The 27,150-nt window shown below is 42.1% G+C and overlaps 1 protein-coding gene across 1 annotated transcript in view; it reads left to right on the top strand.

Moving 5' to 3' along the window:
* LOC147022708 (protein-glutamine gamma-glutamyltransferase K-like) overlaps positions 1–27,150 on the top strand; it is a 51,816-nt gene that overhangs the window by 8,299 nt on the left and 16,367 nt on the right. Inside the window, exons 2-9 of the mRNA XM_085887504.1 lie at positions 1,291–1,479; positions 6,672–6,911; positions 17,866–17,984; positions 23,054–23,149; positions 23,647–23,821; positions 24,139–24,277; positions 24,778–24,881; positions 24,996–25,084. Of these exons, the coding sequence (XP_085743630.1) occupies positions 1,291–1,479; positions 6,672–6,911; positions 17,866–17,984; positions 23,054–23,149; positions 23,647–23,821; positions 24,139–24,277; positions 24,778–24,881; positions 24,996–25,084 (1,151 nt within the window). The remainder of the gene's footprint in view (positions 1–1,290; positions 1,480–6,671; positions 6,912–17,865; positions 17,985–23,053; positions 23,150–23,646; positions 23,822–24,138; positions 24,278–24,777; positions 24,882–24,995; positions 25,085–27,150) is intronic.

The raw sequence follows: 27,150 nt of genomic DNA, 5'->3' as shown, positions 1-27,150 counted from the left end.
GTAGGTAGTCCTAAGGCGTCCCTGTGTTCAACGTACGGTGGCCTTGCGGTCTGTGTGACTACCTGCGGGCAACGCAGGGTCGACGCACGGTTCCCCTATGCCTGACGTGCGTCCTACGTACGGCCTCCGTGGCAGTCTGCACCGACCGTGCGTCCACCGTGCGCTACCGCTAGAGATCGGAGTATAGGTGTTTGCCTATACTCCAAACTGGTATATTCAGAGATATATATATATATATATATATATATATATATATATATATATATATATATATATATATATATATATATATATATATATATATATATATATATATATACTGGTATATTCGGAACTGTTATATTTTTATTTCAGTAAAAAAAGAACTGGTATATATATATATATATATATATATATATATATATATATATATATATATATATATATATATATATATATATATATATATATATATATATATATATATATATATATATACCCACTCGTTACCGTCCGTCTGGCTGCACGTTCGCCTTAGGGCCCCCTGCGGTCACCTTGCGGGCACCTTGAGGCTACCTTGTGTCTGCCTTGAAAATTATATGGCCGCTGCAGGGACGCCCTAAGGTCACCGTGCGACATCAAATCAAAGACCCCTACGTTTTCGGTCTCCACAATTTCTAAACACGCCGTGCGGCTCCCCGAAAAATAAAAACATATGTGACTGCGACATTGTGTGACCGTGGAAATACTGCAGCCGCCCTATAATTGCTAGTGGCCCTAGATTTTGTAGACCCTACGGCCCCGCCGTGCCAAATGCGACTGAGGCCGAAGGAAGCAAATGTCAACACATTTTCTTTCCGAAAAGATTTCGATGGAGCATTTCTTTGAGATGACAATTTTTTTTGTTTTCCTCACAAATGTGTTTGGATTTGCTGTTGCTGAATGAAGCCATTCGTAAAGCTGTTGTCCATCATCGAGTGAGTCTTATGTTGTCCTCTTCCCCATATACTTTGTACTACATTTATTGCAAACAGAGTAATACATCCTATGCCGTTTGGCTGTGCAGTTGTAAGACCTTTTTGGGCACGACTATTATATAATTTTGACAACAAGAAGGAAGCATCGTCATTTACATGTTATCCGAGAGGGTGACAATCGTATCCTTTGGAAATTCATCTTCATAAAGTCTCTTAACTATTATTTCAAAAATTGTCCAATGACATTAAATGGCAGAAGGAGTGATATGATTTGTATGTATTAGAGAAGTGAGAAAGTTTTTACATGTTTAAACCTGTTATGTGTGCTTCTCAGGAAACAAACTGGAGGTGGTCAAAATTGACCTCCTCAGTGACCGCAATGGTGTGAACAAAATGGGGCACAATACCTCCAAATATGAATATGATGAGCTGATTGTACGGAGAGGGCAATCTTTCAAGATCAAGGTGACATTTAGCAGAAGATTCGATCAAAACTCTGAAATCATTGTGCTGGAAATGAATGGTAAGCAAACCTGCATTTATATTATGTTGGGCAAGGAAGTAAAACTATTTTGTCTCTCTGACAGTTAAGTTTCTACATCTCTGACATATTGTAATATTCTTAAAGATGTTGCTTTATCAAGCAAATGCATATCATATTCCAAGTAAAAAGCCTGGTGTTGGCGCAGTGGTTAGGGCAGCGGCTTGGGATCCAAAAGGTCCTGAGTTCAAGCCCGTTGGGCCACTGAATTAATACACCAGGGGGTTGACTCAGCCTGTCATCCTTCCGAGGTCGGCGAAATGAGTACCAGTCTGCTGGGCCGGTGTATACCCTGGTTAAAATAGGTGTACCATATCCCTGTGTCGTAAGAGGCGACCAGGGTTGCGTCAGGAAGGGCATCCGGTGTAAAACATGTGCCAAATCACTATGCGGATCATACAGATGATCCGCTGTGGCGACCCCTAACGGGAGCAGCCGAAAGAAGAAGAAGATTCCAAGTAAAATAGTGTTCCATTTTAAATTTAAAATTGGTTAAAATTTTAACCAAATATAAAGTGTTCCATACAGTGGTATCTACATTGAAAATTCAGTATATCTGGACTTACCTCACCTGAATCCGTGTCCAACCTCTGCCACCATAAAATATCAAGTCTGAACACCCATACACATACAATTCACGTTCCACAGTCGATATTTTTACAGGGTCTAATGCTCATGGAAGGGCGGTTAAGCAAAGGGTGTTGATCTTTTATGTGCAATAATGGATTTTCGAGAGTGGTAAATCCTCCCATAATTGTGTAACTTTGGTGTAACTTGGAAAATCCACCCCCACTGGGAGCAGCACTATGTCATATTATATATATTTATACTCCCACCATTCTGAACCCCTGGACATATTCATTTTTTTTTACCACCTAAATCCTAGCTCTGCACTCCTCAGGTCAGGTCAGGTATGTGAGCATGCACCACAGCAGTGTGTCGCTGCACCCACTTTCTGCTGGTACTCAAGGGGCCTCCGTCTGGCCATCCCCCAGGCAGATGCCTGGCCCATCTCCATCTCCTTGGGATGCTGATCGACATGCTGCAACCAGGAGGCATGTGGTCGGCCCATTGGCCTCCTCCACTCCTGAGTCTCCCTCACTGAGAGAATCTAGTGAGCAGGATCAGAGTCAGGAAAACGAGCCACATGTCCATACAGCCAGAGCTGATGCTCACGGATGATGCAGGCAACAAATCTCATTTGAGTCTCTCTCAGCAACCGCTCGTTGGACACAAAGTCAGACCAGTGATAACCAAGGATTCTCCGAAGAGACCTGGTACCAAAGGAATGAAGTTTTTGTCTCACATCCCTGGTCGGAGTCCAAGTCTAACATCCATAAAGAAAGACTGTAAGCAACAAGGACCTGCACATTCGGACTTTCGTCCTCCCGCACAGGTAATGGCAGCACCAGATCCCATCTTCCAGTGAATCCATGACTCCCCAGACCCGACACAGACGTCTATTGACCTCTGGTTCACAGCCAGCAGAGACATGAATATCACTGCCAAGGCAAGTGAATCTCTCCGTGACATCAACATCCTCACCACAAATGGGTACAGACAAGATAGCAGCATCCAATATGTCATTAAAAGCCTGGATCTCACTTTTGATCCAGGAAACCCATAATCCCAGCAGCTCCGACTCCTCATTCAGCACCTCGAGGTCCCTCCAAAAGATATCCAGAGTCTCTGCAAAGATGACAGCATCATCTGCAAAATCAAGGTCAGAGATCTTGACATTCCCAAATGATGCACCCCAGCTTGATCTCTCCAACATCCTCCTCAGAATCCAGTCCAGACAAGCACTGAAAAGATTGTGGACCAGTACACACCCCTGACAAACTCTAGAAATAACTCGAAATAAGTCAGACATGGTACCACCACATCTCAGCACTCTCAGTACCAGAATAAAGTTGACATCAAATTGCTCAGTTTTGGTGGCACCCCACGAAGACCAAGAATCCTCCAGAGGACATCCTGATTCACTGAGTTGAACGCTTTGCAGAGATCAACATAGGCTGTGAGCAGCCCTTGCTGAAACTCTCGTCTGCATTCAGTGAGGACCCGAAGGGCAAGGATATGACCAATCGTTGACCTCTTTGGTGAAAAGCCTGACTGCTCAGTGCGCTGGTGCTCAAGCAGATGGTGGCAAACCATATCAAGCAGATGGTGGCAAACACTCTAATCCAAGCAAAGACCTTGCCCGGCACTGAGAGCAGCGTCACTTCTCAATAGTTGTTGCAGTCCTGGCGATCACCCTTCCCTTTCAGAGAGAGAAAACAAGGCCTCTCTTCCAGTCAGTTGGGATGATGCCTGTGTTCTAGGCAGAGCACAGATCTGCATGCAACAACACGAGTTCAGCATTTCCATCAGCCTTGAGAACTTCAGCATGGATGCCACAGATCCCAGAAGATTTACCCCGTTTCAACTAGTTCACAGTAGTCTGTGTTTCCACAAACGAAGGTGGATCACAGCTGATTGGAAGGTCAGCAAGAGGGATTGTAACACCCCTGACATCCAACTCAACAGCTGGTGGATCAGCCTGGTACAGCCGCTCAAAGTAACCGGCCCAGCGGGCCTTCACTTCTGTCAAGAGCCCTCCACCCTCCGCTCTAACTGCAGTACAGCGTTGGGCTTAGAGGAACACATTGCATCAATTCCCCTGTAAATTAGATGGGAATTACTTAACCACAGGTGATGTTCTACCCCCTCACAGATTCTGCACACATAGGCCTCCTTGTCCACCCTCAGTGCACGTATAGTTTTACGCCTCAACTCCATGAACAGCTCAGCTCTGCCATTAAGCCTGACCCTGCAACTTTGGTCAATGGTATCCATTGTCCCTTTACAGACAAAATTCTTCTTCTCCCGACAGTGAGTTCCAAAACAACCACAGGTAACACGAAAGACGGTGGTTTTGAAGGCACTCAACAACTCTTCAGGATTCCCCAAAGCACCCAGACCTCCAAATCTCCACTCAGCCTGTTTGCAAACTCCTCAGCTGCTCTCTCATCCTTGAGCTTGCCAACATCAAGCTGAGGCCGGGATGGTACCATTCTCCTGGATTTAATCTGCAAATTGCTACCACAAGCCTGTGGTCAGTGTTGAGGAACTGAGCACTCCGATGGACTCTGTAGTTCTCTATCATCCTCCAGTGACCATCAACGAGCATATATTCAATCTCCTTTGCCACACCACCTGCATTGCAATACTAAGTCCATTGATGAGCCTGTGGGCGCTGAAACCATGAACCAGCCACCCTAAGTCCATGACTTATTTCAAAGTCAAGGAACTTAGTGTTATTCTGGTTCACAGTTCGAGACCCATGGGGACCAACACATGTCTCATAACCATCCCCATCAGTTCCAGTCGATGCATTGAAATCCCCCAAGACCAGAAGAGTATCTCGCCTGGGGCACTGATCAACCACAGACTCGTGCATGGCATAGAATGTGTCCTTCATGGTGAGATCACTCGCCTCAGTCGGAGCATAAACAGAGACCAGGGAAACGACACCCAAGGAGTGATGAATCCTTCATCTCATTATATGCTCACTTACCGGTGTTACCTCAGTTATCATTGAAGTCAGCTTAATGGACACAGCTACCGCAACTCCTTGGTCATGGTAACCATCAGAGCGATTAGACCAATAGTATGTGTAACCACCCACCAAGATCTCGCCACTATCCAGTCTCCGAACCTCAGAGAGTGCTGCAATACCAATGTTCAAATGCCTGAGCTCCGATGATAATTGTGACAGGTGATAATCCTCTCTTTTGGATAGGACATTCCAGGCACCCTCCTGAAGGCAATGCCTCAGGTTAATCCAAGGTGACCGCCATCTGGTGGACGACACCTCAGCACCGCCTCGGCACACACTATGACAATCTGACCCTGGAAGGTTATCCGATGGTTTCCCTCCTATCATCAAAGAGTTGGAATCCCGAAGGCTTTACCCCAATCCTGTCATCCGGTGAGCTGCCCTGATTGATTTTAGATTGATTGAGGATTTTTGAGGATTTTGAGGATCCTCAAAAATTGAGGATTTTAGAAATTCAAAAAGGTTGTTGACCTTTGTCCTATGATGACCTTTTGACCTCAAAAATAAATACGATTCCGTCGGGCCACCAACTTCACCATTTGGTGAAGTTTCGTGAAGATCGGTTTGAAATTGTGTCCTGTAGGCAATTCAAGGTGAGCAGACAGAAAAGCAAATGGAGGTGATCAACATACTTGTCAAAATTTTTGTTAGACAGAGACATGAGACAACACTTTATTTGACTACAGAAAAACACAGCTGATGATCTTGGGGAAATTTATGTAACTTCCCAGAGCAGCATCTCTCTTCTCTCCTCAGTCTGCCAGGCAATTCATGAGAAATATTGTGCCTCCTCCGCACCCTTTCTCATTGGGATACCAACCCATGGTGTTTTTCTGAGCTTAGATTCTTTAAATGCTGAGAATCAAGCAGGGTAGCAGCATGTACCATTTTTAAAGTCTTTGGTATTGTCGCATGGACAGCAACTTCCCTGCAGGATGGAAACACACCTGAGTGGATACCATGCAGGTTAAAGCTAAGACTTCAATGATGGCTGAACTATCACTGTTTCTCACCAGCCGGTGCCGGGTGTCTTTCTGCTGGTTCCTGAGCCCGTGGGGATATTTATACGCTAGCTCTAAAACAAGATTACAATAAATTTAACCTTCCAAGGGCTCCAAATGAACCTGATCATTCGCTTAACAAAATCGCAGCAACACAATGTAGATGGTTCCTCAATATATCATATATATATATATATATATATATATATATATATATATATATATATATATATATATATATATATTATTATTATTATTATTATTATTATTACATGAGAATGGTACAACACAAACAACGAAAGACAAAAATACCAAATCTCAAAACATTTATATTGGTTTATTTTCATTCCCGTATGATTATAGTGAGATGGGCTTCTTTGACTTCAATTAAGAACTGGAGAGTCAAAAGGAAACCCAAGATTTTACGGCTCCCACCACATGTTCACTTTCCTCCACTTTGGTTTTCAATTTGTACCGGGAAAACGCAATTAATATTTATACGAGTAGAGACAATATTATGGCTGAGTTATGGTATCGAAATATTGAACTTGTCCTTTCATGTGCACCTACAGGAAATGGTAAGCGTTACATAATCACTGAATCCAGCAACGGCGACGAGGCAACATGGGGATTTGTCGTAAAAAAGCAGAAGGGTGACATTGTGACGCTCAACGTGTGCACCAGTGTCGACTGTCCTGCCGGGAGATTTCGTTTATTTGTGTGGACACTGAGCAAGACGTATTCAAATGTCGCACTTTCACAGTACAATCCAAAGAACGACATCTACGTTCTCTTCAATCCATGGTCGCAAGGTAAGAGAAATTGATAAAATAATGGCTGTCTGATGGATTTGTGTGCATGCATGAGGGATAGCCGAGAAAAACTTGATAATCTATACTTGTTCCATTTCTGCTTCTTCTCCAGTTTTCCCTTCCACTTCTGTGATTAAAGTTTTCAGCTGTATTTTTCTTGTTCATCCCCTGTGGCCTCCTCTTATTCTCCCTCTATTTTGTTCCACTACCTTTTATACCTTGCTGTTGGTGTGCCCCCAACCCCCTTATTTCCACTGTTATTATTGTTCTGTTATGTCCTCGTCAATTCTGTCTCGAAGCTACTCCATGAGCCTCTAATCTACCAAAAAAAAAAAATCAGGCCATTGATTGAGGTATGCTAACCACCGTGGGAAGTAAGTAGAACCTGACATTTCACGCGTTAGCCCTCTTTTGCTCTGAATGACAGGTTAACGTCTGGAACGTTATCTTCTCCTTGCTTCCCACGGTGGTTAGCATACATTTATCAATGTCCTGTTGATTTCATCCATCAAAAATCAGTCTGAGTAACCTTCTTAATCTTCCCAGTTTAAGATTTTCCAAGATGAAGAGTTCCATGATGATGCCTCAGATCACATTTATGTCTCAAACACTCTTTCCAGCAGCTTCTCCTCAATCTATTTGACGGTAGTGGTCATATTGGCAGAGTTATCAAAAACAAGTCACATTTAACCCTTTGAACTGTGAGCTCCTCGGACTTTCGGCTCTCACACCCTAGGCTCCCTGGAGAAAAATCCGGCTGCTCAGATATATGAAGGTTTGAAGAGCGGCCGGTAAACCAGGTGCTCAGGTATGTGGAGGTTTGAATAGCGGCTGGTAAACCGGGTGCTCAGGTATGTGGAGGTTTGAATAGCGGCTGGTAAACCGCTATTTATGGCAGGTATGTGGAGGTTTAAATAATGGCTGGTAAACCGGGTGCTCAGGTATATGGAGGTTTGAATAGCGGCCGGTAACCCGGGTGCTCAAGTATGTGGAGGTTTGAATAACAGCTGGTAAACCAGGTGCTCAGGTATGTGGAGCTTTGAATAGCGGCCGGTAACCCGGGTGCTCAGGTATGTGGAGCTTTGAATAACAGCTGGTAAACCGGGTACTCAGGTATGTGGAGGTTTGAATAGCGGCCAGCAAGCCGGGTACTCAGGTATGTGGAGGTTTGAATAGCGGCTGGTAAACCGGCCGTCTGGGTTCAAAGGGTTAAAGTCACATTTAACAAGTCCTTATTCACGATTTCCACATTTAAATGGTATTCATTTTTTCCCATGGTGTGCTTCAGGAGTTCAAAACAAATTGAAAGAAACCTTTTAGACCCTGCACTGCCCAGTCACATTCCACAAACATAGCTATTGCTGTCGTAGTCACAGATGCTTCACGGTTGAAAACAAGCTCGAATGAGCTGAGATCCTCGTCCTCTTAATGATGACGGCATAAAAACGAATATGACGTCATTGTGATGTATCAGGTTTGCGATAAATTATCTGTGCTAATGCCCGGCTTGATTCCCGCAAACAAAATTCAAACAGCTTGCCTAGTTTCGGAAATAATGGTATAGGCGATTTCCATTAGCGGCAATATTATGATGTCAACTTTTTTTCTCGGAAGATTTTCCAAAATCGGAGATGGTTACTGCCTGCGCGTGGGCTTTCTGCATAAACATGGCAAGTTTCATGAAGATACGATGAAAATTCTGGGTTGTGAAACAAAAAATGTCAAAAAATTGGAATGACGTCATAAAAATTGATATGACGTCATAGTGATGTATCATATGTGTGGTAATTCATTTCTGCTAATGCCCTGTTCGATTCACGCAAACAGAATTCAAAAAGCTTGCCTAGGTTGTGATAATTTTTTCGGCGATTTCCATTAGCGGAGATAGTTTGACGTCATAACTTTTTTTTCTTGGAGGAATTTTCAAAATCGGAGATGGTTACTGTCTGCGCAGGGTATTTTTACATATTGTTGCGAATTCGCGCCCGCCGGCGTGCGAGCGGCCATGTAACTCGAATCGCGGAACGTCGCCCACCGGACGGACAATTCTGTCGTGACCCTCTCGGACTAACGCCGGGAACTAGTCACGGGTGGGCCTTTCGGCCTCACCACGATCGTGCCAATCGGCCCCCGCGTGGGATAGGGTTGTTCGCCAAATTCGACCTACCTAAATACCCACACGGAGGGTAGACCAGGCGATCGCACCTCGCCGCAGGTCGACTCCGGACACGGGCCACTGAAGCGACCCGTTCCGTACTATCGGGATAACCGAGCGGTGTTATATCGTCGACCTCGACGGTTCCGATTAATTATCGGGCGTATTAAGCCCACTACCAACCCTTTACGTGAAGTACGATGAAGATTCAATTAAAGAAAAGACGAAGCGAAACGGGAAAACGGTTCAACATAATGCACATTTATTCCACGGCACACGGAAAGCACACATATACAATTACAACAATTATGCACCAAAAGCAATTGCAACAAAAGAAACACAACAATGCAGATCTACTACCGACTACACGAGCACATGGCAACACTTACACAGTTTTACTTTACAGATGGCGCCGACAACACATTTTCTCAAAAGCAAAAGAAAAAGGCCTCCCTCAATGACAAGGGGGCAGACGGGGCCTGTGGGTGCGAGACCGGGCGGAGCCTACCCGTCTTGTGATGAGCCGCAAATGTGGCGGCGGTGCCCCAACTCCGCGCTCCTCCGCAGGTTTCGTTGGCACTGCTTGGAATGGGGTGGGAACGGGGCCCCCTTTCCGCACTATCTCAGCGTGGGGGGGGGGAAGGGGGGGAATTGTTGATGCTCTGGGGAAAGAGGATAGCTGGCTTGCTTGGGTCGCGCGCCGAGCGACTCCACTGCGACCTCGACCACGCTCCCGGCTTCCCCTCTCTGCAGCTCCCCGACAGACTCCGAACCTCCACAGACTGACTCTCCTCCAGACCCGTCTTGACTGCTGCTGCCACACTCTGCCGCCGCCACACCTCTCCAACTCGCCCGAGCCCAAAACTGACTGAATTCGCCCCGCGCTCGGCGCTTTATAGTATGGCAGGAGAACCCATATGCAAATTTCCGGATCAGGATGAGCTCGGGGGCGGAGCCACGCTCGCCCATTGGACGGAGGAAAAGTGGGCGTGAACCTCCCCTGATCCTCGAATTTGCATATATCGATTCTACTCCGACGCGCCTGGAGGCGGGGCCAAATCGCCCCACACTTGCTGATAGGACGGATCAGAAGTGAGCGTGTATCATTCCTGATCCGACTTCTCCTCGGAAAGGCCGCACTTTGTACCTGCGGCTCGGCGCGCGTCCCACATGAGGCCAGGACAGCCTGACGCTCGGCGCCCACAAGCGGCGCGGGAACGGCCGCAGAAGGAGAGGCGAAGGTGGTGGACGGCCTAAAGTGGCGGTGATGGCCATAGCGACGCTTGGAATGGCGGTGATGCAATGTTTACGGGAGCGAGCCGTGACGGTAAAGGTCGTGGCTGTTGGCGTTGTTGTTGTTGTGAAGCGGCGTTGCGGTTGGTGGTTGTTGTGTGATGGCGGTTGAGACGTGGTTGGTTCAAAATAAAGATAGAACAGAAAAACGGCTATCTTAAAGGGTCGCAGCCTGAATGAAAGACATTTATTCCCTCTAAACAACGGGTTTGGGGCTAACTACACATGTACTTACAGAGATATCTCACCTACGGGACCTGAATGGTGGTTTGCGAATTTCCTCAACCACAACAATATATATGCCAAGTTTCAGGAAGTTTCGATAAAAACTGTAGGCTGTGAAACAAAAATGTCCACAAGAACTAAAATGTGAGTAAGACTTAGAGATCCTCCACGAGGATCTAAAAACTTTGCACATTTCTATCATCGAAGACAATAATTCCGTTTGAGAAAGCTTATGCAAATGTACCATTAATTAATTGAAGTACATTTATTGTGTTTTCCCTTCCAGATATCTAGAAAATGCATATTTGTGACTTGCTTTAACGTGCGTTTGATGAGTGTGTATGAGAGTATACTCATCGCCATCTTCAAAAGTTTTCACTTTTTATTCTTTGCAAAAACACTGCGTAACTCCGCAATCAAATGAACGATGTTGTCATGCTTTGAAGCATGGCATTGGAGGAAATGGTCATAGTTCTTGAACTGGTAACCCTAAAAATGCGGAGTTGTTACATGTTTTTCAAAACATCCACTTTCTACTTTGACTACAGACCAGAAAAACCACAGATATCTAGATATCTTAGTTTAAGAAGAAAGGTAATTTTGTCTTGTTTATTGTGGGAAAAAACCGAAATAAAAAATATGCAATAGTTTTTATGTAACAGGCAAATAAGTGATACAAGTCAGGGGTGGAGTAAACAGGCGGAGACGGCGGATGTGGTGAGTCAAATTTGGAATAAACTGAATTCATTTCAATCAATAAGCTTTAATCTAATCTATTTTGTTATTTTTTAGGTGAGTAACACTTCGGACTTGCTGTTGGATGATGCAAAATTGTTTATTCAACTCGTTATTATTCAGCAAACCCTGACCAATATGTACAAACTCCTAAAAGAGATTTAGTAAATATCTTTGCATAGTTTTGTATCGAACAGATTCTCAGGATTCATTTGGCAGTTGAATTGTCCAAAACGGCCAAATGATAACTGATCCACATCCAATTTACTCAGAAAGGGTGAATTTGAGATAAATGCGAAAATGTGTTTTCCTTGTAATGCATTATCCATTAAAGTTAATAATTAAAAATACCATATTCGCCGTTAATTGGTGGTTTTTGCTAATTTTTTTCACACAAGTGCATGTAGCTTGGTGATGTCTATCAACACAGAGAAAACTGAAAAATTGAATATTTTGACCCTGTAACGCAAATGATGAGCAGTTCATGAACTACGACCAAATTGTCCAATACGACCAAACTACGACCAAATTGTCCAATAGACATTCGCATGACAATATACACCTCGAGCCAATAAACACCCACCCATTGCTATGAAAAAATATAATTGCAAATGAAGAACATATGTAATGACATCTGCCTTGAACTCCTGCTATGATAATTGGGAAGTGGAGCCAGTTGTGTTCAGTTAGATCTAACTCTGGAAAGAAGGTCCAAACCTGCTTGTGAAAACAAAGGACCAGTCCCTGCGCATTGTCCCTCATTCCTCAAACCAACCCATAATGAGGTCCATTGCTTTTCCAAAAGTGTCATCTGATCTCACGTACACACTTTAACAGAGTTAAAAATCGAGGAACTACTGAAATGCAATTTAATTTTATATTTTGAACAATGCAGAACATGAATGGGATCGTTAATTGGACCACGGACCTGCAGTTTTGTAGTACTTTGGCTCTGAATTTCGCTGATTGTATGCTATCTCGTCCTGAGCGAGCATGGGGACACAGTATTAAGGTAATTTTTTTCGTCTATCTACCTTTGTAACAGTCAAACAAAATGAACTCGGTAAAGCGCATACCTCCACCACATAATACTTGACCCAAGAGAACATATCGGGCCCATTACATTTTTGAAATATCATGCTGTACAATATTATATCGTTTTTGGCCCTATCTCTCAATGGTGAAGAGTCACTTAAAAAATTTCTAGTCGTCGGATCGGGATCTGGCTAATCACCAAAATCGAATCATTTTGTCCTTGTCTGCATTTACCCTGAATAGTGCAGCACGAAAAGCTTCAGTCACTATTATGTCGTGTTTGTTTGTATCCATATAGAAGTTCTGAGGATTCTCAAAGTTGACATGTGAAAAGGAGATGGTGTCGAGAATGAAGGATGAACTGGTTTGGCAGATTGAGTTCATTGTGTTGTTATTGTTGTTATTTGAGGTGGTGGTTGGAGAGTGAGGAAATGTTCATTGTTGTTTTCATCTCTTTTTTTGGATTGAGGAGGGGAAAAAGATTAAGCTGCAGGCTCAGAAATGACAATAGTTGGGAGAAGAGGAGCGAAAACGAAGCACATGGGGTAAAAACAGAAACAGAAGCCACAAGCCAACGAGCAGAGTTAAAGGGCTTTGGGAAAGCTGACCAGCAGAGCTCCAGAGGAGTGGACCAGACTTCAACAGGAACATAGATTCATCAATACAGCACAACAAAGTATGATTTAACACAGAAAGTTGGACGAAAACACAAACAGCAGCACCGGGACGAAACAATAACGCCACTTGGTAGAGTCCATACCTCTGGCAGGCTGAAAAGTTTACGTTTTTTTGTATCCCACTGATAGGCCGGATCTGCATCCAGACCTACACCAAAATCTAATCGGCTTGTTATTGTCACCTACCAAACTCATCTGCCACGTTTTTCTCACAATCCGTCCACAACCTTTTGAAATATCGTGCTATATATAGTTTTTGTCCCAATTTCTCAATGGTGAAGAATCACTTGAAAAAAAAATACTCGTATCCAGATCTGGATTCGGATCTTCACCAAAATCTAAACCCACCTGTCAACAAAATTTTGTTAAAATCTGTCCATAACGTTTTGAGATATCCTGCTCACAGACAGACAAATAGAGAGACAGGGTTGAAAACATCCATCTACCTTTGGTGGCAGAGGTAAATAATACAGAATATATATTTTCCACCAGTTTCTACATCTTACATACAGACTGGTGGAATCCTTAGCTTTGATTGAGATAAAAGAAGCAGCTATAGATTAAACCGACGTGGAGAGCAAAGTAGCAAACGCAGAAGCCCAATATCATGAGTTGAACATCCGGGACAGCACACACAATGAAGAATCACCCTGCCTGTGAAACACTGCGATGACCGTTTATAGCTTGGTCAGGATTCAAACCCAGGCTAGACAGCTTCCAGAGGCATGAATACGTACTTCCATGCCATCCTGCCAGCCCTTTAGACAAGCTGACCATGTGTCCCGTATTTTATGGGAGAGTCCAGTATTTTAACCAAATGTCCCATGTTTCATTTCATACCTTCCCAGGACACCACTTGCCCCGTTTTTCTTCCGTACTACGAACAAAGTTTGAAAAAGGAAAGGGGCTTGCATCGCAGACATGTACAACACCTCCATCATGGCAACAGTATTCCATCAATAATGCCGAGCAGCAGTTTGAATTCATGCAATGGCGTCATGTGACTCATCACACAGGAGTGATGTAACCGTTACTGCATATGTTCAATTTTTTTCATTTTTACCCTCGCCGAAGGGGAGGCTATTGCATTTGGGTCTGTTTGTTTGTTTGTTTGTCTTTGTTTGTTTGCTTTTGTCCGCACAGAACTTTTTCGTGTTTTTCTCCGCAACTGCTTGTCAGATTGAGATGAATTTTTCACCATTAGTGAAACTTCTCATGTAGAGTGTTCTAGTGATGATTGTGACTTCATAGGTCACGTGGTGTGGCAGCCATGTTTAAAAATCGGGAAAACATTGGAGCTCTGCATCTCTGAAACTGCACCAAGTTAAAATTTGAAACTTGGCACATAGCATGAACTCCTCATGTGGAATGAGAGTGATTTTTTTTTATGACATCACAGGTGCCTTCGTTATGACATTATAATTGCATATGTAGAACACTACATCCGATCAGTATGAAAATTGACTGTCATCAAGGGATAAAATTGTCCACAAAGTTTTTTGATGATGCCATGAGTCACGTGATTCAGCAGCTATATTATTTTTTTTTGTTTTTAAAACCTTCAAAAATCTTCTTCTCCAAAATGGCTGAACAGATCGAGGTGAAACTTTAAACATATGACCATCTAGCTATGAGGAACAAAAGGTTCATAAATATGTCAAAGGTCACATGGTTGGCAGCCATATTGGATTTAGCCAAAAACATTAAAATCCTATTCTCCAGAACGGCTGAACAGGTTGAGGGGAAACTTCACACAAATGTTCCCTAAAGCATGCATGTGCAAGTTTGTTTAGGAATAATTAATGTCATATGGTTTGGCAGCCATATTGTATTGAAGAAAAATATTAAATAATGTTTTCTCTGGAACCGCTTAATCAATCGACATGAAACTTCAGAATTGTGATCTAATAGTGATGGGGAACAAAAGTTTTAAATATCAACTTGATTCGACACATGGTCTGGCAGCCAGATTTATTTAATTTTTTGATCTGGGTTTTTTTTTTTTGTATAATTTTGAATAAGGCTCACTTCGCTATGGCTGGATGGGTTTGACGGTCGAGGAGTAGCAGCTGAAATGTGAATTCTATCCAGGTTACTCCTGATGACATTATCTTTTCTTTTTGCTTGTTTGCATTCCTTCTGATTACTCCAATGCAGGACTATACCTATTTGGTCTTCCATTTGATTTGAATTGAATTAATTTTAATCCCATTCTGAATTCAATTGAATAATAATAAAAAAACGTCATGGGTCAGGGTCAGGTGTCCAATCAAAGCTGGGTTGCATCAAAGTGGGATTTCTTGGTACCCGGTCATCACTGCTGGCAGTTATAAAGTGGCAGTTCTAATTATGCCTCGTATTAATTGCGTAACACACCACTACACAAACGCCACACCTTCTCCACACAAAGAAGGTAGATGTGCACCTCAACTCTTCCTTAAGGGTCATCAATGAATGTCTTTGCCACTCCCACCCATAACCTTCCAGTCCTTGCAGACATCCATTTGCATCACACTAGACAAGGCACCATCACTATACAAGCAACCCACAATGCACCTCAGAACCCCGGCCATCCCTTGCACAACAAGCCAAGAGAAGATCTACCCCTCTCCTTCCCCCAAAGATTGAAGAGTCGCAAGCCCTTTACTGGAGTAGCTCAAACCTCTCACAGCAGACAATGGCCTGAACAATGGTGATGCATGTGAAAGATGAAGCAGTGGTGTACCTACTAACACAGCGGCCATCTGTGACACGTTCCATGTTCCTCCAAGCCCTCTGGTTGTAATCTGTCTCGCAAGTAATGGTGTCGCCTTAATCGGCTCCAGACGGGTGTTGACAGGTTCCGTCACAACATGTTCTCCTGGAGCCTTGCTGAGTCATCTGACTGTGAGTGTGGCCTCCCCAGACTGTAGGTCATCTTGTGCAAGACTGCCCCATACATCACCTCGAGGAAGGATGGCAGGAACTGCAACACCTGACTACAATGACCCACGGCTGGCTAAAAACAGCAAACTTCTTGTCGTAGACCAACAACTCGGAGACATGCCACACAAAAGCAGAAGAAGCTGGTTTGCTGATTTCATCCAAAGTTATCAATATACTTTGCCTTATCCTGAAAGACATGGATGAGTGGAGAGAATTGGATTGATTTAATCGATCAAATTGCATATAACGTTTGAAAAGGCACTCTCACAACAACATGGTATTGATTGGTCAAACGATTTTTAATAACAGCAATTTTCCGCCAAATTTTAAAGTCCGTGTATTTATCAACGAACAAAAAATTTCCTCCAATCCCATGCCGAGTGCCCTCGTTTGCAAATCAATTGTTCATCGCAGAATTCACACGTCACTTTAGCTCTACTGTATGTAATATTAGACTTCAGTGTGCCTGGTTAAACCCTCGATGTGCTCGGGAATTCCACAATCATGCCGTCTTATTTTATTAGGCACTGATCTCCTGGGATATTGGGCACAATCCTGGATGGGTCACCACTCCAACAAAGGATACTCGAATGGCTCAATAATCCCAGCAAGCTGGTACTCATTTTGCCAACTTCGGAAGGATGACAGGCTGAGTCAACCCCACCTGGTATTAATTCAATAGCCAAGCAGGATTTGAATTCAGGACGCTATGATCCCATGCCCAACCACCCTAACCATTAAGTCAACCTCAGGCATTAATGGTGGCAGAGGATCCTGCAATATGGAGAGATGGCTTTGATTGGTCTCCAATTACTACCTTCATGAGACTTGGTAATGTTCTTTTGTTTGAATATGTGGGACAGGGGTTACAGTTGGTAACAGCTTCAGTTGAGGTATCAGCCAACAGATTGCAACTGATTCATAACCAGGTGTGGAGAAGTTCCGCTATCCACCTTTTCCTTGTTTCTTTCTCCAATTCCTCATCAGACTCTTCATGTTTACCTTGTTATACCCCTCCAGGTAATGGGGAATTGTGCCATCTGAGAAGATGACTTCACCATATGATAAGCTGTGTACCCAGACTTGTATATATTTTTAGCATGCACATTTTTGCTCTTGAAAATTTAGCTTTTATAATTGTTAAAAATATATATACAGGTATATATTTGTATAGCAAATCGAGGCTCGTGTAAGAACTTATGCACAGAAACATAACAAGGCATGAGACAAGAGGGGTGAGAGAGGGAAGGACAGAATAGTGGGGAATAACGACAACAGGATATCTGTGGAAGGGAGAGGGATGGGGCGGGGTACACGGGGTAAACAAGATGGACACTACGGGGAAGTTCAGGAAGTTCAGGACACTACCCCTCTCCCTCCCCCGAAGATTGAAGAGTCGCAAGCCCTTCACTCGAGTAGCTCAAACCCATCACAACAGACAATGGCCTGAGCTGGGAGGGATGGGGTGGGGTACACGGGGTAAACAAGATGGACACGACGGGGAAGTTCAGGAAGGAAAACAGGGGTAGTAAAGATCAAGATTTTGGATGGGGGAAGATATGAGATGGTGGTGAACGGCGACTTTGAAGACCTGGAGGGAGGAGTGAGATTAAAGAGGTTGGGAGTTTATTCCAGAGGCGGGAAAAAAGAGGAATGAAAAAGTGAAGGTGAGCAGTGATTCTTGATTTTGGGGTTTTTTTTGGCGGGTCTTTAGCCTTTCAATTTTTTTTTTAGCACAGCTGTGTGTGTTCTCCAGTGATGCAATATCTACTCTGCAACTATAACCATCATTTTACTTGTACTAGTTTGATAGTTCATGGAAAATGCATGCTTTCACATAATATTTTAATAATTATCATCATCATCCATCAATCTTGTCATCACACCACAATTTGTTGTTTTTCGGCAGCTGATGTGGTGTACATGAGGGGAGATGAAGAGAAGAAAGAGTATGTGCTGAATGATGGTGGTTGCATCTTTTATGGATCTCAGAACCAAATTTTCAGTCGTCCATGGAACTATGGACAGGTAATTGTTGCTTGTTGCATATTTGACAAATAACCAGTGTGGTGAAATGGAGGTCTCATTGTTTGACATGCATTTAGACTCAACACAACTATTAGGCTAAGTGGACCCAAGTGACCTCCACCAATCTCGCATTGGGGACACAGTGTGTGTGTGTGTGTGTGTGTGTGTGTGTGTGTGTGTGTGTGTGTGTGTGTGTGTGTGTGTGTGTGTGTGTGTGTGTGTGTGTGTGTGTGTGTGTGTGTGTGTATGTGCTGGTATATATATATATATATATATATATATATATATATATATATATATATATATATATATATATATATATATATATATATATATATATATATATATATATATATATACCAGCACATACATGAGCAGATTTACCCAATGTTACGATGGAAGAGAAACGTGAATATGTAACACCTTGCAGCCAAAGGAAATTTGGAAATTGTAATACCCTCTGCCAGCAGCACCAGGTGGCGCTACACGATACACATTTACATGGATAATTTACACTCCCCCCCCCAGCCCCAAAACTACGGATGAGGCCACAGCCAGGTAGCCTATGTTTCTCCAGCACAAAGTTGGATTTGTACCCCGCGTTTGGAGTTTGTTACTTTTAAGGGCATGTGGTAAGGGAAGAGTATTGATTATGGGGGATTTTAAATGGACAGGGACAGATTGGGTGGAGGAACAGGGAAAGGGCAGAGCGGATGAGGATTTCCTAGTTTTAGTCCAGGATTACTTTTTAACCCAGTGCAGGGGAGTGCAGTGTTCGACCTCCTTTTAAGTAACGATCCTAGTATGGTGAAGGAGGTGGAGGTTGGGGAGAATTTCGGAGCAAGTGACCATAACATTGTGTGTGCAAAGATTTTGTTGAGGGATAGAGTTCAGGATAATAGGGTAAAGCGATGAGATTTCAGGAAGGCAAACTTTGAGGGTATGAGGAGAGAATTGGGTGTAGATTGGGAGATTCTAACAGCAGGACAATCAGCATCAGAGAAATGGGAAACCTTTAAGGACCAAATGTGTAGAGTGCAGAGTAAGTACATTCCAATGAGGTGTAAAACTACAAGTAGAAAGAGACCAAGGTGGTTGAGCAGTGACATAAGGAACGCTATTAAGGAGAAGCAGAAAGCATTTATTAGGTTTAAAATAAGAGGACTGGAGTTAGATTTATTTCACTATCAGAGTAAACAGAGGCAAGTGAAGAAAATAACTCGGCAAGTCAAAATAGAGTATGAGAAGGAAATGGCTAAGAATATTAAACATAATAGCAAGGCTTTCTTGAAGTATATCAGGGGAAAATAACAGGTTCAGACCAGTGTGGGCTCGTTGAGGAATAGCACCAGGAGAGTGGTTAGTGATGCAAGTGAGATGGCAGGCTTATTAAACAGGTATTTCACTTCAACTTTTACACAAGAACAGTCAGGAGAATTGCCAATAGCTGAGACTATATATCGAGGAGGTGAGGAAGGGCTTTTACAGAAGATCCAGGTTGGAGTGGAGGAAGTAAAGGAACAGCTCAGTAATCTAAGAGAAGATAATGTTCCAGGTCCAGATAATATGCAACCGAAAGTATTGACGGAAGTGGCTGAGCAGGTAAGCGAGATAAAATAAGTGCAGATGAATTATTCAACAGAGTATACAGTGACAGAAGCAGGGGCCATAGCTTGAGAGTAAAGAAGAGGAGAGTTAAGATGGGAGTAAGGCAGGGGACTTTCACTCCGAGAATAGTTAATGCATGGAATGGCCTCCCTGGAAAAGTAGTGGCAGCAGAAAAAGTCGATAAGTTTAAATTAGAATTAGATAGGTACTGGAAGTTATGGAGATGGAGGGGTATAGGGATGTCGACAGGACTTTTCGGTAGCTTGAGCATTGATGGGTGATTGTGTGTATGTGTACGGAGTGCTGTTGGTGGGGGTCTTGTCAAGGGGTTTGTGTGGTTTATGTGTGTTTTTAACCAAGCCCATGCCCCCTCCCCACAGGCATGATGGGCTGAATTGCCTTCACTTGTATTTGATCTTCTTGTATTTCTTTGCAAAGATGTGGCTGTGCATAAGAGACAGAGAGAGACAGAGAGACAGAGATTTTTGCCTTTTTGGAATATATATATATATATATATATATATATATATATATATATATATATATATATATATATATATATATATATATATATATATATATATATATATATATATATATATATATATATATATATATATATATATATATATATATATATATATATATGGAATATATATATATATATATATATATATATATATATATATATATATATATATATATATATATATATATATATATCTTCTTCTTTCGGCTGCTCCCATTAGGGGTCGCCACAGCGGATCATCCATTATGATCCGCATACTGATTTGGCACAGGTTTTACGCCGGATGCCCTTCCTGACGCAACCCTGGTCGCCTCTTACGACACAGGGATATATATATATATATATATATATATATATATATATATATATATATATATATATATATATATATATATATATATATATATATATATATATATATATATATATATATAGACCACAAGGGGAAAACCAGAGATGTCAGGATAAGTCAATTTTGAAGAAAATGAAAAACAAAGTTTCAAGACTTTTGTGGACTGTTTAATAACTGTCATATAGATTTATTTTCCAGTAAAAGGAAGAGTGGTTATTCGCTGTTCAAATTAAGCATGTAGCATTTGCCAAGCTTCTGTGTTATTTAATTTAAGAGCAAAGAACGAATCAATGTTGCAAACTGACATCACTGGTTATTCCCTTGTTTAATAATTGCCATGTGTAGCAAATTCATGCTTGTTGGTTATTAGCATACATTACATGACTTTGATGATCACAGATTATTTTTTTCAACATTAAACGGTCATTGTTTTTTTGTTTGATTGGTGTTCAACGCCATACTCAAGGGTATTTCGCTTATATGACGACGGATTCTCCATTTCTTACTCCGTACTACTTAATATGATGGAAAACCGGGAGGAAACCAAGGATAAGCCACCCCCGCGATAGCCAAAGTCACCTCATGTGACTCCCTCATATACCTAAGCAGATTGTTTTGGCGGTGGGTACATCGAATGAGGATGGGTACTCAGACGCGCTAACCATTAAGCCACGGCGTGGGTCCCATAAAAGTCACAATAAAGGTTCGACCAGGCTTGAACCACGATATGCACCAACTACGGAGCCCATGATATAACCAAATAGGCTATTGTAGTGCTCAGAGTTTATGCTGTGAAAGTTTTACAACCTTTCTTTTTTTAGTTTCTCAACTCTGAATATTATGGTGGAACAGTTAACATGAATGAAAGGGAGATAACCAGGAGTAATGTACTGACAACTCTGGGTTTCTACTTGTTCAGCTTTGACAACACTTGTTTTTTCATTGCACGGCTAAACTTTATACCATATAAATTATGTGACACCTCTGGTTATTTGTTTAAGTAATATTGTAAGAGGAAACCTTATGTTGCCAACTATTGGCAGGTGCAATAACCCTGAAATTTATTAAAAAAAAAGTGACATTTCTGGTTTTCCCCTTGTGGTCTTCATGTATATATATATATATATATATATATATATATATATATATATATATATATATATATATATATATATATATATATATATATATATACATACATACATACATACATATATATATATATATATATATATATATATATATATATATATATATATATATATATACTTGTAAATACATACAGTATTGTAATGGTCATGGGTCTTCAAAACAATCATGAGAAGGAATCCACATCCATGTGGGTAATTTGACATGATTTGTTGTTTTTATACACCTGACCGCAGTGAATTAGCATGACAGAAATGGCTGAGCGAGCCGACAGGCGATTCACTTTTCACAAGCGCTTTCATGCATATTCGTGAAAACGTTTCTGGCTCACTCACCTTCATCACCATGGACTAGAATGTCCTCAATAATGTAATACAGCTTACAGTTTACATTGATGGCAGCATGGGCTGGCAGGAGGCCCTGGAGTTACACACACTCACCACCATCTCACCTGGGTTTGAGTCCCAACCAAGATACAAACTGTCATCCTGGTGTTCACAGGCAGGGTGATTCAGCATTTTTTTTTTATGCACAGAAGGAGGCCATTTGGCTCATCATGCTTGCACCCCACCAATGGCAGATTTAATAAATCCAGCAATACCCCTGTCCCTTCGTGTGCAGCCTTGTGGCTGCTACACTGGTACTTATTTTGCCGACCTCAGAAGGATGACAGGCTGAGCCAAGCCACTGGTATTACTTTAGTGGAAAACGGGGCTTGAACTAAGCTGTTAGTATACTGTCTCTCAGATGAATTTTAAACTGGTGTCCTGTCTGCCGTCATTAGTTGATGAACAGTAAAGATTACATGGTGACCTTCATGAAGACTGGTCAAGCAATCACTGGCACAATGGCTAAAATAATTACAAAATTCCTGCCCCGTCACAGTTTCCCTGTTCCAAGGGAACAAAGTGCAAAAGGATCAACCCCTAATAGGGTCGCTTCACCCCTACGCTTGGCATGGTGATTAGTAGTCATAGTCATAGTAGTTGACAGGGCATCATCATCAAACTGCACTGCTGGGATGCGTTCAACGTAAGGAAATTTAAGCAAAATTGTCATGGAAAATTTTTGCAATATGATGCTGTCATTTAAGTGCCATTTTACTCTTAACTAATACGGTATCTCAAAAACTCTAATCTTAGCTCTCATCGGATAGAATGGGGCAAAATACGCCCTCATCACCCCTCCATATATCTTATATTCTTCAGTCCTGGTTACTTGCTCAGTATCTTGTATATTCACATGAGAGGACTCTGGATGAATCTGGGGTCAGAATTTCAAATGAAAAATTTCCAGTGCAGTGAGCAAGCACTTGGTACGAGACACTATATGAAAGCGGATGACAACTATATAACCATAACATTTGAGATGAGTGCAATATGTAACGTAACAAATGTAAGAACTGATGTATTTTTTCTCCTCTTTTTGAAGTTCGAAAAGCCCATTCTTGATGCAACTTTGCTGCTTCTGCAATCCACAGAAAATCGAGGAGATGCTATCAATGTTGTTCGCACCATTTCTGCTTTGGTAGGTTGGCGATAAAAGCTCAACCAAAGCCATTTGTTTGTTATCCTTCTCTCTGTCCACCCCTTCCTAATACTTTTATTGCATTCATTCAAAAATAAAAACAACTGTTTTGGTTGTTGCAAAAAAGTATTCTGATCTGTTGAGATATTTCCCAAATATTTAAAGGATTCTGATTTTTCTGTCCTTAAATCTCTTCTGATGAATGGTTTCCTTGCCTCTGTAATGGGATATTTTGGCGTGATATTGCTTCTCCGGTGCACAATTAAGTCACTTATTTAACGAAGGTGAGAGAACTAAAAAGTGAATAATAATCAAAAAACAAATCCACAACAACCCCCCCAAAAAAACATTTCTTGTGTTCCCCATAAAATAATGTCATGAAGCAAAAATATTTACTCACTAGTTTTAATTATTCCACTTTATTATTAACAGCATTTTCATTCATTAACACTTTCTTTTGAAAAATGTATAATTTGGGTTATGCCCTTTCTAACCAGGTTAACGCGACTGATGAAGGTGGAGTTCTTATCGGTAATTGGGGATCGACTTTTTCGGATGGCATCTCGCCAATGGCATGGAATGGCAGTGTCGAGATTCTCCGTAAATTCTACAAAACCAGAAATTCGGTGAAATATGGACAGTGTTGGGTGTTTGCAGGTGTTGTGACCACTGGTGAGCACAATCACAGCACATGCATTCTGTTTCGCCATTGTATTAGGTTTTGGTTAATGCTCGTGATTGGTATTAAAAAATGAATTAACAGATTGTGTATTGACTTTTGTAACCCTGCTGCAAGAAAAGCTATGTTCCTGTCGGTGCTGATTAATTATTATTGATGCAAATATCTGACTTTTCTGCAGTTCTTGATTTGACTCTTAGTGGAATTAAATCTGCAATAAAATTGTCATTCCCACGCACTAATCTTTTTTATTTTTCGTTCTATTAACATTTTGATCACCCTCAACATATTTTTTGCCTGTGTTGTTCAGTGTTACGCTCCCTGGGAATTCCCTGCCGTACCATCTCAAACTTCTCTTCTGCTCATGACACGGACAAAAACGTCACCATTGACACCTTCGTGGATGAATCCTTCAATGTCTTAAATTCACTGTCGAGTGATTCCATCTGGTGATTATACCTTTCTGATTTGATTCATATACGGAATTGTGCTTGATATTCGAAATGAATAATGATATATGACTGAAATCTGTTGATGCCTGGTGTTGGCTTAATGGTTAGGGTGGTGGGTTTGGGATCCTTGGATCCTAAGTTCAAATCCCACTCAGCTGTTCCATCGATACCAGGTGAGGTTGACGTTGCCTGTCATCCTTCTGAGGTTGGCAAAATGAGTGCCAGCTTGCTGGTTTCCTGTGTCGGAGTGTTGACCTGTCCAGGATTGTGCCCAGTAGACAAGGAGACTGCTTCGGCAGCATCAACGCTCTGCACAAGAGTATGGTCCCAATTGATGGATGGACTATACTGCAAATCTTTTCTTGTATTAAAAATGAACAGTTTTAAGATTTGTTGCTTTGAGAGATCTCTGTCGATGGCATACTACTGCTGATGCAGTAAAGATTTGAATGATTGCAGATTTTAAAGAATTCAAGAAAATGTCGATGTACTTTCAGGAACTTTCATTGTTGGAATGAAGGTTGGATGCAAAGGAGTGACCTCGGATCAAAATATGGAGGTTGGCAGGTGATCGATTCCACACCTCAAGAAAGGAGTTCAGGTACTTGGAACCAGTTTTCTGTTGTGTGTAATCTCACTGTCTCACCATTATTAATAATTTTTGTAAAATCAATGATGTAAAATCATGACAGGTTTTCATTTTGTTTTTGAACAGGACTATTCCAGTGTGGACCAACTTCTGTTGCAGCGATAAAAAATGGAGAGATATACCATGACTATGATGGGCATTTTGTGTTTGCTGAGGTAGGGTGACCAATTCAATTTCATGATTCACACAATTATTTAACTTCTAAACCAAGAAATAATACATTTGCTTGGGATTACTCAAGTGTTGTTGATTGGAGAATTTTGATTTATGAGAAATTTGACTTTGCAGAATCTCACTGGCAGAAGGAATGCTTTACCTGGGATTTGATTTCACAACTTAGTTGTTCAATTCTGCAGATTTTTAACCCCTGACTAAAAAAAACCTCCAAACTATCATTGTGATCATTTACAGACAAAGTGTTTGTTACAAAACAAAAAGTTATTAATCAATTAAAGTCCCATCCACAGGTGGGTGCAACGCAAACTTACATTTGTTTACAAGACATGGCACAGTTAATAAGTAAAGCACACCACAAAGGAAACTAGAACGGGCACTCGGTAGAGCGCATACCTTCGCCGCCGCTACTTTTTTCCGGGCACATTTGAAAAACGTCATTTAAAAACGTCCATGACGTCACAACCATCAGTCCGATGGACGTCAAATTTGGTGTTAGACGTCATTGAGGGCAGTCCAACAAAATGGAATGATAAACACTGAAAATAATCGAAAGTTTAAAAATGACGTCACCTTGTGACGTCATTTTGACGCACTTCCAATGACGTCACTACCAATCGTGGACTATCATCCTGAAAGCTCTTATTTCATGGAACATTTTAACGTTGGTTTCATGTCAATAGCTCTATTAGATCTGAAGTTATGCCTACAAGTATATTTTGACCTTGAGTGTGACCTTGACCTTGACCATAGAGTTAATTTGCAAAACCTGTTCATAAATAAGCAGATATTTTGGTACTGATCATAATGCCTGGATTTGGGACAATTTCCTTTACAAATTACATAGATATTTGAATATAAAATATCAGGACATTTTAGCCACAATTGAAAAACGTTTTTTTTTTTTGTTTTTTTTTTGTATACCTTTGTCGAGGCTCGTATGAGAGCTAACACACAACTCACAGTAAGGAGGCATGAGACAAGAGGGGCGGGAGTGGAAGTGACAAAACAGTGGGGAACAGACTCATTAGGTGAACTGTGGAAGGGAGAGGGATGGGGATGGGACGGGGAACATGGCGAAGAGAAGATGGACATTTCAGGGACTTTCAGGAAGGAAAGCAGGAGAAATGAAGGAAGAGGGCTTGGGTGGATTATCGGGGGTAGAAAAGATCGAGGATTTGGATGGGGGAAGATAAGAGGTGGTGGTGAACAGCTGTTTTGAAAGCCTGGAGGGAAGAATGGGAAAGAATAGAGTGAGGAAGTTTATTCCAAAGGCGGGGAAAAAGAGGAATGAAAGAGTGAAGATGAGCAGTGATTCGTGATTTTGGTAGTTTTACCAGAAGGGGGTTGTTGGCGAACCTTGAGCGCCCTGTGGAAATGTGGTGGGGACAAATCGCAGAGAGAGCAGGGGGGCAAGGCTGGAGAGGAGTCGGTAGAAGACAGAAAGACCACCGACCAACCTGCGGTGATTGAGTGAGAGGCCCAAAGACTCAGCTGCATTGCGGGAGATGCCGATGATCTTAAATGCCCTGGTTTCGACAGCGTGAAGCCGAGAAAGGTGGGAGGCAGGAGCACCAGCCCAGAGGGGAGAGCAGTACTCCATCAGGCTACGGGCAAAAGCTTTGTAAGTGGTCAGGAGCTCAAGAGGGCCGAGGAAGGACTTAGCACGACGGAGGATTCCCAGTCGGCGACTGGCTTTTGAGGCGAGGTTGGAAATGTGACTTTCCCAGGAAAGGTCATGGCAGATAGTGAGACCTAGAAGCTTGAAAGAAAAGACTTCTTCCAGAGGATTGTTGAGAAAGTGGATGGGGGGGTTTTGTAAACGGTCCTTTCAAAGAGACATCGTGAGAGTGTGAGATTTGTCTGGATTGAAAGACATGTTCCACGTGTTGGACCAGTTTGTGATTTTATCCAGATCTGCAGTGAGCGAAGAAGCTGCTGCTTGCCGGTCTGAGGGATGACAGATGGTACGGCAGAGGGTGGAGTCGTCGGCAAAGTGAAATAGAGGATTTTCCAGAGAGTCCGAGAGATCATTGATGAAAACCAG

This window comes from Eptatretus burgeri, chromosome 7, assembly GCF_056783735.1.
Source record: "Eptatretus burgeri isolate ZD-2024b chromosome 7, Ebu_testis_v1, whole genome shotgun sequence".
NCBI lineage: Eukaryota > Metazoa > Chordata > Myxini > Myxiniformes > Myxinidae > Eptatretus > Eptatretus burgeri.
The sequence above is the reverse complement of the archived record's forward strand: the minus strand, read 5'-3'. Positions and strand labels throughout refer to the sequence as shown.